Here is a 13007-nt window from a genome sequence, read left to right as displayed (position 1 = left end):
TGTACAAAGTGAAAAAAAAATAAAACAAATTAACAAAATATTTAAATAATCGATACATGGAAATTTATCAATCAACCTGCAGCGATTTTCGATCAAGTTCCTCCATACAAAATAAGAGATAAAGTATTTCACTTTACGTGGTCGTTTAATAAATTTAAACTACCCTAAAATGTACGAAATAATGAACATAAAGCCTTGTCACTAACGAAAAATTTCTCTCTTGTTTAGGTAATCTTTTGTATTTCAAATACACACAAGCATTATGTATGGCTTTGATATTTGTCTCAAACAGCAAAAACGCGAATGCAGAAAGCCGTGGATTAGGTATGAAGACGACGGCTTTTGACATGTTGATCCATAAAGTCATGTATAAATAACAATATATGTTTGCAATTTATTAACAACAATTTAGTTTCTTAAGCAAATTTTAATGATATAGTCAAAGTTCAACGCTTAAACGATATACCATTATGTATATTTTTAATATTTAGCACTTGAAGATGAAGTTGTCTCAATTTACAGCAAAAACTTCACAAATATTCCCAAGGACAGGGAGCCATTTTATGTAAAGGTACATCGATGTGTACTCAACATGACAGACGACGGTTACAATGTTCCAGGTCTCGAATATTATCCCCAACCCACAAAAATGAAAGAAATTGAGATCGTCGTTGCTGATTTAAAAAGCTACAAGAAGTTTTATAAATATATTGTCTACGATCACATTTCTTGTAACTGGAAGAAGTGGTTAGGCCAGCCAATGAACTTTGATTTACACAAGAACCTTACTTCAAACGAAAGTAAGCCGGATTACTGAATGTGAGAATGACGTTGAATAGCCACAGCTTAACTTAAAAACTTCATTTTTTTCTTACAGTTAACGAAACAGAATTTAAATCTAAGGTTAAATACAATCCACCAAACGTGAGAGGATGTAATGACTACTGCAAGAATCAACAGCCACGTTTTAATGTACACAGTGAACCCATGGCAGTTAATATAGATCAACTTTTCATACCATTCAAACAATGCCTGCCTGGTTGCAAAGCAACAGAGAACATTCGCAATGCTAGCACGAAACTCAAAAATGGACATACATCTTGCGCATTCTTGCGCATTCTATAAGCATTTAAAGATCATAAGACATACATCTTGCAATCCTTGGAGCCCATCTACGCAATCACAAACCGATAGCAATTTACTGGCTGTTTTAAACATCTCGAAATCACACAGTTTGAATAAACATCAAAGGGGAAGTGATGAAGGTATGAATCTCTATGATATACTTGTAAGAAAAAACAAAGCAAAGTTATGTTCATCACTTAAAGAAGTATACTTTTGTACACACTTGCATTTATGTTTCATCATTCTCTTTATTACTTCATTCCTATTAAAATTTCTTCACAGATATCAAACACATTTTGTTAAATAAAGGATTGTTCCTCTACTCCCGCATCACCCAAAATGATTTTTTTGCGCTTTTGTTCTCACAATTGTCCTCATTTCAATACTTATTCTGACTGCAGTCTGTGTTGTCGTAAAAAAGGAATAATGTATTTGTTGTTGACTTGTGGAAAGAAAAAGGAGTGCAAAGATTGCATCAAAAGCAAGCAAACTATGATCGAAATGATTGTGTAGATTGTTGCAAAGGAGAAACAGAGAGAAAAGAGAGCAGAGATCCGGATCAAGTCTTGGATATCAGGCTGGAGAGAAGAGGATGAATGCAAAAGAGTGAGAAGAATGCAGAGTGTAACCTGAAGCGAGACATGACACAAAACAAGATGCCAATAAGAGAAAATATGAATTTAGAATGTATGAACTATATACAAATACAACAAACTCTCTCCTTGCAGACAGCCCCGCTATTAAAGAGTGTTTGTACATCCCCCACGCCTAAAAGTATTATTAAAAGCACTGAAATTACTCTCTCTAAAGTTCAGGCACTTCACATATTTCTTTTATTGTTCCTTTCTTGTAAGATGGGATTTTTCTAGAATAACACGAAAGTGAATGAAAGTTTCATGGTTTCTGTAACTCTGTTTCTATCTTTTTTTTGTCTTGAATTGATTCATCAAGGGAGATAATTGTATTTTCATAAAAAGCATTTAAATATCTCAAAAACAAACTGGTTTAAGGCAGTCCAAACTCCCTTAGCAGAGCCTCCTCCCTTGAGCAATAAAGTGATTTAGCAAAAACGACGTTTCGACTAATAAGTCGTCAAATTTTCGCGAGGGATCTGGGTCTAGGACGCCACCACGTCGTAAAGTATTTATGATTTAGCAAACCTTTTGTAGGACTTCGTTAAATCATAGTATGAAACAAGTTTCATCCATTTCGGCATTTTTCCTGCTGAATCGTGTTTTCCGATGATTTTTAAACCAAATTTTGATATCAAAATATACTGCAGTATATTTATTTTTAAAATTATAAATAAAAGCAAAATCATCGAAATGCGGCTTTGTGACTAAAATTGTTTTGACTCGAGGAAGCCCCGAAATTAGGGGCAGACCTCACTTTGTTTATTTGTTTGTGTTTTTTCGCTTTAGGAAATAAAACATTCATGTTTTCTTAAATGAATATATGTAGGCCTATATAATATTTTAGGAGAGGCAAATATCAAAATAATTCCGTCGCCGACACGACGTCAAATTGTATGTTTTCACGTCGAAGCCGTCAACACAACTGCCGTCGTAGATTGAACCGGAAGTAAAGCGCATGCCACGCCATTTTCATGGCGTCTTAAAATAGATCACCGAAAGTCGCAAAGATTTTACTGACGTTGAAAAATTTTTGTTATTGACAGCCATTCCATGAAATATGGCTACTTAAATTTTACAACATAGCCATATGCATAAAGCGCTGTTGTTTTTTTCATTAACCGCGACTATCGATAGTCGTTAATATAATTCCGTTATTATAGCAAACGATACTGTTGACCAAAAAGTGTTTGATTTCTCTCTTTCAGAGTATAGGACAGTTGATAAATTAAAATATGCAACAGCGATAAATTCCAGTTAGACCTTAGGCATGCTTGGTCAAGTTCTTTTTTGCACAATAGACAAACACGTACAGTCGATAGTTCTGCTCTTTGTCACCACCATTTATATGGTGTGCGAATTAGTCAATATTACGAACGCTCTCACTAACCACTTGAAAAACATGAATTTTAATACGAAGTGGCACGGACATAATACCAACTCTGCAATTCTAATAGGAAGAAACACTCAGAAATACCACTCAAAAACACCCCCCTCCCCTCCTCACAATAAATTAGGACACTTCATGAATTATTTGAATGACCAAATGTTACACGTGAACACTGTGCGTTTACCCCGTGCTGTAGCACGCCTTTTTCTCGAATGTTTTGCGCGTGCTGTTTTTCGAATTTAAAAATCTCTTATTTATCTTACTCAAGAAAAAATGAGTAAGAATCAATTTACTCAACAGGGGCCGGTTGCACAAGCCTGTATAGCGTAAACCATTGGATGGTAAAATTTTCAAACTTGTAAAAAAGATGTTTGTTTTTATATTTTCACATTACGACAAAGAAATTTTATAATCTAAGAGTTTTACTTAAAATATTGATTGAGAATGACTGACTCACGTTTTAAGTAAAAGTACGCTTAATTGCTGAGTAAAAAACTCGTTCAAAGTGAGTACCAATTACTCAGCGATAACAACTACTAAAAATTTTGACTAACAGCTTTAATCCAGAAAAGAGTAAAATTGATCATTACGCCACAATGAGTGAAACTTACTCAAAAAGTTGCGTACGAATTCGAGTTACTCAAACATTGTGTATAATTTACTCAAGCATTTTTGCAGTGTGAAAGAAGCCAGAGGGAAATTCTGAGAGTCGTGCGTCAGCACGGGTCCGTTTGACAGTATATGTATTGTCCTCTAAGATGCTCTTTCAAACATCAAGGCTTCCGTTGAAGTGCCTTGCAGGGTGTCGTGAGCCAAATTTTACACTTGGTGTACACATTCTATATTCAATACAGTTTTGTACCAACGAACGTAAGGTGTTGGTTATTGTGCTATCGTGACAGTAGGAAGATTGATAATTAAGGAGGTTCACATTCATGAGAGAATGTTATCGTTTATCTGGAACAATGCATGATTATTTCAAATACAGTAATAATAAACAATTAACAATTTCAACAAGTGCATGAATCATCATAATCATGTTACGGCAGCAATTCGCCCACAACAGGAAATGTTAGGTAAATGTACTTCGAGGAGAGAAAAATTTTTTTCGTTGGGGTTTACCGCAAGGAGGTGAATTATACCTTAAATACAATTGAGTACGGTATAAAATGAGGCAGCATTTTGTAGCAATACAAACAGGCATAAACAGCAGACTTGTGAGGTGTTAAGTAACAAGAAAAGAAACTTACTTGTTTGTTGTATCTTGAAGTGAACCAGAATCTGAAAAAAATGGGTAAGTAAAAATAATGCTTTGCAATTGTGGAAATTGTAATACATATGTAGATTTCATAAATACATCGTAATATACAATTGTTGGATGAGGTTGGGCATGACATCAATATTCAGATCGATATCAATAATATTGTCGAAAAGCAAAGCTAAGGCGAATAACATAGACCGAAGTATAAATAATCCTTGATATCATATGAAAGCTGAATTTAATATTTGTATTATTAGTCATCTTAACAAACTCTTTGTAGATACGATGTCACAATTACAGTATCAAGAATTATTTGCAGGTACTTGACCAATAAAACGGTCAATGTTTACATAGTGAATAATAATGGGGACATATAAATTGACATTGGGCTATAAATGGACGGGGCCTTAGTTCACTGACTTGAATCACCTCGAATACACAAAATTAGTATTAATATTAGATTAACCGAAGCATCCTCTCGTGAAACCCTTGCTATGCTTTAATAAAACACGCAATCTAACTTTATACAACGTAAAAATAGCCATGAAACAGGCTCTTTGATTTAACAAGTTAACGTTTATCTCGTTTAGGTGCCATTGCCAACTTTTCACAGGCATTATGGGTGGTTTTCGCATTTGTCTTATGCAGCAAAAACGTTAATGGAGGAAACAATGGATTAGGTAGGAAAACAAATGACTTTTATTATTCATTTACACAGCGACAGGTTTTTGAAGATATAGTTCACTTTATTGAATAATAACTTTTTCAATATCCAGCCCTCGAAGATGAAGTTGTCTCAATTTACAGCAAAAACTTCACAAATATTCCCAAGGACAGGGAGCCATTTTATTTAAAGGTTCATCGATGTGTACTCAACATGAAATACGACGGTTACAATGTTCCAGGTCTCGAATATTATCCCCAACCCACAAAAATGAAAGAAATTGAGATTGTTGTGCCTGATTTAAAAAACTACAAGAAGTTTTATAAATATATTGTCTACGATCACATTTCTTGTAACTGGAAGAAGTGGTTAGGCCAGCCAATGAACTTTGATTTACACAAGAACCTTACTTCAAACGAAAGTAAGCCGGATTACTGAATGTGAGAATGACGTTGAATAACCACAGCAACTTAAAAACTTCATTTTGTTCTTACAGTTAACGAAACAGAATTTAAATCTAAGGTTAAATACAATCCACCAAACGTGAGGATGTAATGCTACTGCAAGAATCAACAGCCACGTTTTATGTACACAGTGAACCCATGGCAGTTAATATAGATCAACTCTTCATACCATTCAAACAATGCCTGCCTGGTTGCAAAGCAACAGAGAACATTCTCAATGTTAGAACGAAACTCAAAACTGGCTTCTATACGCATTTCATTATCATAAAACATACATCTTGCAATCCTTGGAGCCCATCTACGCAATCACAAACCGATAGCAATTTACTTGCTGTTTGAACACCTCGAAATCACAAAGTTTCACTAAACATCAAAGGTGATGAAGGTATGAATCTCTATGATGTACTTATAAGAAAAAACTACGCAATGTTATGTTCATCACTTAAGAAGTATACTTCTTGCAAGCACTTGCATTTATGTTTCATTATTCTCTTTATTATTTCATTCCTATTAAAATTTCTTCATAGATATCAAACACATTTTGTTAAATAAAGGATTGCTCCTCTACATCACATCACCCAAAATGATTTTTGCTGCTTTTGTTCTCACAATTGTCCTTATTTCAATACTTATTCTGGACTGCAGTCTGTGTTGTCGTAAAAAAGGAATAATGTATTTGTTGTTGACTTGGGAAGAAAAAAGAGTGCAAAGATACTTGAAAAACAAAGCAAACTATGATCGAAATGATTGTGTAGATTGTTGCAAAGGAGAAAAACAGAGAGAAAAAGAGAGCGCAGAGATCCGGATCAAGTCTTGGATATCAGGCTGGAGAGAAGAAGATGAATGCAAAAGAGTGAGAAGAATGCAGAGTGTAACCGCAAGCGAAGACATGACACAAACAAGATGCCAATAAGAGAAAATATGAATTTAGAATGTATGAACTATATACAAATACAACAAACTCTCTCATCCTGAGCCAGCCGCTATTAAAGAGTGTATGTACACCCCACGCCTAAAAGTATTATTAAAAGCACTGAAATTACTCTCTAAAAGTTCAGGCACTTCACATATTTCTTTTATTGTTCCTTTCTTGTAAGATGGGATTTTTCTAGAATAACACGAAAGTGAATAGAAAGTTTCATGGTTTCTGTAACTCTGCATATCACCATTAATTGTTCAAAACATCATTCATGTGGCTTCCCTTGAAATAATAGAAGTGAACATTTTCAAGATAATCAAAATTTCATCATTTGTTAAATGTAAATAAAATCCATCAATAATTCAAATTGGATATAAAAATATTTATATTTTTAAAAAATTATAAATAAAAGCAAAATCATCGACATGCGGCTTTTGTGACTAAAATTGTTTTGACTCGAGGAAGCCCCGAAATTAGGGCAGACCCACTTTGTTTATTTGTTTGTGTTTTTTTTCGCTTTAGGAAACAAAACATTCGCTGTTTTTCTTAAATGAATATATGTAGGCCTATATAATAATTTAGGAGAGGCAAATATCAAAAATAATTCCGTCGCCGATACGACGTCAAATTGTATGTTTTCACGTCGAAGCCGTCAACACAACTGCCGTCGTAGATTGAACCGGAAGTAAAAAGCGCATGCCACGCCATTTTCACGACGTCTTTTTGTTGTCACACTCTAAAAATTTTTGTTATCGACAGCCATTCCATGAAACATGGCTACTTAAATTTTACAACATAGCCATATGCATAAAGCGCTGTTGATTTTTCATTAACCGCGACTATCGAAAGTTGTTTAGATAATTAAGTTTTTATAGCAAACGATACTGTTGACCAAAAAGTGTTTGATTTCTCTCTTTTAGAGTATAGGACAGTTGATAAATTAAAATATGCAACAGTGATAAATTCCAGTCAGACCTTAGGCATGCTTGGTCAAGTTCTTTTTTGCACAATAGACAAACACGTACAGTTGATAGTTCTGCTCTTTGTCGACCATTTATATGGACGTGCGAATCAGTCAATATTACGAACGCTCTCACTAACCACTTGAAAAACATGAATTTTATTACGAAGTGGCACGGACATAATACCAACTCTGCAATTCTAATAGGAAGAAACACTTAGAAATACCACTCAAAAACACCCCCCTCCCCTCCTCACAATAAATTAGGACACTTCATGAATTATTTGAATGACCAAATGTTACACGTGAACACTGTGCGTTTACCCCGTGCTGTAGCACGCCTTTTTCTCGAATGTTTTGCGCGTGCTGTTTTTCGAATTTAAAAATCTCTTATTTATCTTACTCAAGAAAAAATGAGTAAGAATCAATTTACTCAACAGGGGCCGGTTGCACAAAGCCTGTATAGCGTAAACCATTGGATGGTAAAATTTTCAAACTTGTAAAAAAGATGTTTGTTTTTATATTTTCACATTACGACAAAGAAATTTTATAATCTAAGAGTTTTACTTAAAATATTGATTGAGAATGACTGACTCACGTTTTAAGTAAAAGTACGCTTAATTGCTGAGTAAAACAAACTCGTTCAAAGTGAGTACCAATTACTCAGCGATAACAACTACTAAAAATTTTGACTAACAGCTTTAATCCAGAAAAGAGTAAAATTGATCATTACGCCACAATGAGTGAAACTTACTCAAAAAATTGCGTACGAATTCGAGTTACTCAAACATTGTGTATAATTTACTCAAGCATTTTTGCAGTGTGAAAGAAGCCAGAGGAAAATTCTGAGAGTCGTGCGTCAGCACGGGTCCGTTTTGACAGTATATGTATTGTCCCTCTAAGATGCTCTTTCAAACATCAAGGCTTCCGTTGAAGTGCCTTGCAGGGTGTCGTGAGCCAAATTTTACACTTGGTGTACACATTCTATATTCAATACAGTTTTGTACCAACGAACGTAAGGTGTTGGTTATTGTGCCATCGTGACAGTAGGAAGATCGATAATTAAGGAGGTTCACATTCGTGAGAATGTTATCGTTTACATCTGGAACAATGCATGATTATTTCAAATACAGTAATAATAAACAATTAACAATTTCGACAAGTGCATGAATCATCATAATCATGTTACGGCAGCAATTCGCCCACAACAGGAAATGTTAGGTAAATGTACTTCGAGGAGAGAAAAATTTTTTTTCGTTGGGGTTTACTACCGCAAGGTGAATTATACCTTAAATACAATTGAGTACGGTATAAAATGAGGCAGCGTTTTGTAGCAATACAAACAGGCATAAACAGCAGACTTGTGAGGTGTTAAGTAACAAGAAAAGAAACTTACTTGTTTGTTGTATCTTGAAGTGAACCAGAATCTGAAAAAAATGGGTAAGTAAAAACAATGCTTTGCAATTGTGGAAATTGTAATACATATGTAGATTTCATAAATACATCGTAATATACAATTGTTGGATGAGGTAGGGCATGACATCAATATTCAGATCGATATCAATAATATTGTCGAAGCAAAGCTAAGGCGAATAACATAGACATGATATGTTTTCACGTCGAAGCCGTCAACACAACTGCCGTCGTAGATTGAACCGGAAGTAAAAAGCGCATGCCACGCCATTTTTACGACAAGTTATGTTCATCACTTAAGAAGTATACTTCTTGTAAACACTTGCATTTATGTTTCATCATTCTCTTTATTATTTCATTCCTCTTAAAATTTCTTCACAGATATCAAACACATTTTGTTAAATAAAAGATTGTTCCTCTACATCACATCACCTAAAATAATGGTTGCTGCTTTTGCTCTCTCAATTGTCCTCATTTCAATACTCATTCTGGACTGCAACCGTGTTGTCGTAAAAAAGGAATAATGTATTTGTTGTTGACTTGTGGGAAGAAAAAGGAGTGCAAAGATTGCATCAAAAGCAAGCAAACTATGATCGAGATGATTGTGTAGATTGTTGCAAAGGAGAAAATGGCGAGAAAAAGAGATCTAGAGCGCAGAGATCCAGATCAAGTCTTGGATATCAAGCTGGAAGAAAATTGAAATCAAAAGAGAGCAGAATGCAGAGTGTTACCGCAAGCGAAGACATGACACAAACAAGATGTCAATAAGACAAAATATGAATTTAGTACGCATGAACTGTATCTAAATACAAAGGACAGATCCTTGCAGACAGCCCGCTATTAAAGAGAGTTTGTACAGCGCCGCCTAAAACTACTATTAAAAGAGTAGCGAGAGACTTGCCGAGTGGAAATCGAATTCGTGTAATAGAAATTAATGCCCAACAAAGTTTTGATTAGAGCCATAGAAATAGACCAGAAAAATTGTAAAATTGAATTTATTGTAACGTTTCGTCTTTACTCAAGACAAATAATAAATAGGATGTTAAGACAAAATATTATATTTACAAAAAGGTGTTAAATTACTACGAAAGGAGGCGGTGTCAAATGGATTATATCATAAGGAAGTTAGGAAGTAAAATAAAGAGAGATTAAAAGAGGTTAAGTGGAATGGAATTTCCTTGCACATTAAGTGAAGGCTTGTATTTATTGATTAGAAGGTTCTCATGAATGGAGAGTTCATAAGAATCGTTGGAAGAGGAGATTATATTAAAGTCGTCTAATTTGGGGGTGTGTCCAGTTGCGTTAATGTGAGCAAAAATGCTTAATAACGCAGGGTGGGAAACTTGGTTGCCTGTAAGGGGGGATATTCCCATATGCTCCGAAAATCTGGTGTGTAGATGGCGTGTGGTTTGACCCACATACGAGGCGTTGCAGCTTCGACACTTGAATAAATAGACTACACCAGATCTCAGAGGTTTGAGAATTTTGTCCTTAAAGGGGAAGAAAGAAGAGATACGTTCGCAAGGGCGGAAAACAAATTTAATAGATATATGTGCGAAGGCTGCAGCACAAAGGCTATTGATTTGTATGCGAATTTGAAGGGAGTGTATGCCGGTGAAAGGAAGACAGAAATAGATGGGCATTTTGTGAGCAGTCAAGACAGGTGGTTTAGGGGCAAAGGTGTTGTTAAGGAAGCGACGTGTGATTTGGTCAATTATGTGTGAAGGAAAACCGTTTTTGGTGAGTGATTTTCTGGTAAATTCGAGTTGTGTATGAAAATTTTCGTAAGTAGAACAAAGGTTGAAGATGCGGTGTAGTAAGCAGGAGACTAGTGAAAGTTTGGAAGTAAGTGGGATGAAGCTGTGGAAGTTAGTGAAGAGGCCAGTGAAAGTAGGTTTGCGGTAGAAGGAAGTGGTGAATTTTCCATTAGTGCGAGAGATGTCAATGTCAAGAAATGATAGTTTTCTGTTTTGTTCGATTTCAGCTGTAAATGTGATGTTAGGGTGCTCTCGGTTCAGATAGTCAAGAAAGAGAGGGACGTGATCGGAGGGATGAAAAAGTAAAAAACAGTTGTCAACTTAGCGTCGGTAAAGTAGTGGTTTGAATGAAGAAGGACATTTATTAAGCCAGGATTGTTCGTGAGATGACATGAATATATCAGCAAAGAGAGGGCCCAATGGACTGCCAATAGCCACACCATGCTGAGAGGACGCGTATGCAAGCGTGTTTCCCGTTTATTTCTTCTTGAAGGAGTTTATTTTGGCATTGGTGATAAGCGCTAGAGTTTTGTAAACGACGACTAGCTACTTTAAACCACAGAAATCTTGGTATCACAGAGCGCTTTCTGCATGTCGTAAGAAAATCCAAGTCGAGTTTGGCTTTTCCCAGCTTAAGTTCAAGTCGTTGGAATTTTCTAAATGCTTCGAGTGCTCCATTATTATAGCGATTATTTAAAATAGTAGCGAGAGACTTGCCGAGCGGAAATCGAATTCGTGTTAATTACGACAATCATACATAGCGCCTGACGAAAACAACCATGTTATTTGCCTAAACGCACGCACTTTGATAGTTTGTTCAACACAATATCACAGATGACAATATTTAACTTATTAAGGATCTCTTTACCGTTCGGCTCATGCAAACAAAAAGCTTTGTTTGGGACGAAGTGTAAAAAGTAGTAGCTTGTTCAACAAACGTCGAACAGTATCTACATTTTATATGATTGACAACAGGGCAACAAAAAAATGAAGGAACATCCTTCAAAATAATTATATAATTATATATAACTCTAATTGAGTGGGCGCATGTCTATAAAATTTACAGGAGCGGAATGTTGGTTGAAATGTCGTATAAAGACAAGTATGGAAACAAACCAGAGAAAAATTTTGATCATGATTTAGGACATGCAACAAGCCAGAATATGAAATATAACTATTACTGTAAAGCAACGTTAACAGCATAGTAAAAGAAAAACATAATGTACATAAGCTAGCAGCAGCAGCAGACAATAATTGTTGATACGAAAAAGGAAAAAACATACCCAATATGTGTTGACAATGTTAAGCAAGCCGCATTCTGAAAAAACAAGTAGGGTGTGACAAATGTTTTCAAAATTAGAAATGATACAAAATTATCATTATTATGACCATCGCCCCGCAAACCTAATTTGTTGTGATAAACTATTTGGCAAACCATAGCAGCATCATCCATGGGAAAAACTTACTGAAAAAGAGAAAGAAATAGTCGCTACGGCCAAATTTTTACAGATCGTCGTCAAGATATGTTGGTATGAAGTTGACCATTATAACATGCACTTCCTATTGAAAATAAACTGAAAAATTTTATTAGATGTGTTAAATGCATTTTTTGTCCAATTTACCTTCAATCGACATAAAAATACATCTTTTCACATTCATACAATAGCATATTGCCAGAATTTATATTTAACTGCATTATTTTATTTAAAACGTTCAAAATGATAAGAAAAATTAAAGCCTTTTTCACTAATGAAATAATCATCAACATAAATAGCCTCTATAGTGCATTCAACAGAAGTAAAATGTTTCTATTTACGACGTATCGGAGAGAAACTAATCATTAGCAGATTAATTTGCAATTAAATGGTTGCATAACACACCGCACCTAAAAACCTTGACCACTACCATGAGTGAGAAAAATTAAATCAAAAATGTGCAATAATGACCATTCCGGTCTACCCACGGGTGATACACCACATTTCTAAACTTTTTCTTACCCATGCATTTAAATATTTTTTCACGTTGACTTCACACATGTTTCAGTTAGATTCAATCTGCGAAATATTCGGAACCATGGCGGTCAAACCAAAATAGACAAAATGAGAATGAACGAAACAGGAATTCTTAATATTTTTAATCTTGATCGAGCTCATACAAACGAGATAATAATAAATTGCTCTTCACACAATTACTACATCCGTCTCACTTCAATTGTATCATCGATTCTCTAATTTGGTAAAGAATTCTCCAAATATATTTTGTGGGAGAGAAATTCAGACCACCGAAGAATTTAATACAAAGTGATCTTAGAAAGTCCCACTTAATTAGCATCACATTCCAAACAAACAAGAGTGGCAAATAAAACCTCTTCCCATAATTGATGTGAAGATGCTCTTTCAAACATCAAGGCTTCCGTTGAAG

The 13007-nt window shown here is 35.0% G+C and overlaps 2 protein-coding genes across 2 annotated transcripts; both read left to right on the top strand.

The window, feature by feature from the left end:
• The first annotated feature begins 252 nt into the window (after positions 1 to 252).
• On the top strand, positions 253 to 1312 carry LOC124435572. The gene is made up of 3 exons (XM_046985579.1): positions 253 to 324; positions 492 to 800; positions 878 to 1312. The coding sequence occupies exons 1-3, from the start codon at positions 267 to 269 to the stop codon at positions 1123 to 1125; spliced, it is 615 nt and encodes a 204-aa protein (XP_046841535.1). The 5' UTR covers positions 253 to 266; the 3' UTR covers positions 1126 to 1312.
• Positions 1313 to 4337: 3025 nt separating this feature from the next.
• Positions 4338 to 6393, top strand: LOC124435248. Its single transcript, XM_046985188.1, has 6 exons — positions 4338 to 4441; positions 4689 to 4727; positions 4999 to 5088; positions 5185 to 5493; positions 5569 to 5615; positions 6292 to 6393. The coding sequence occupies exons 1-6, from the start codon at positions 4438 to 4440 to the stop codon at positions 6391 to 6393; spliced, it is 591 nt and encodes a 196-aa protein (XP_046841144.1). The 5' UTR covers positions 4338 to 4437.
• The last annotated feature ends 6614 nt before the right edge of the window (positions 6394 to 13007 follow it).

This window comes from Xenia sp. Carnegie-2017, unplaced genomic scaffold (assembly GCF_021976095.1).
Source record: "Xenia sp. Carnegie-2017 unplaced genomic scaffold, XeniaSp_v1 HiC_scaffold_14, whole genome shotgun sequence".
Classification (NCBI taxonomy): domain Eukaryota; kingdom Metazoa; phylum Cnidaria; class Anthozoa; order Malacalcyonacea; family Xeniidae; genus Xenia; species Xenia sp. Carnegie-2017.
Note: the sequence above shows the minus strand (reverse complement) of the source record. Positions and strands in the feature narration are given on the sequence as shown.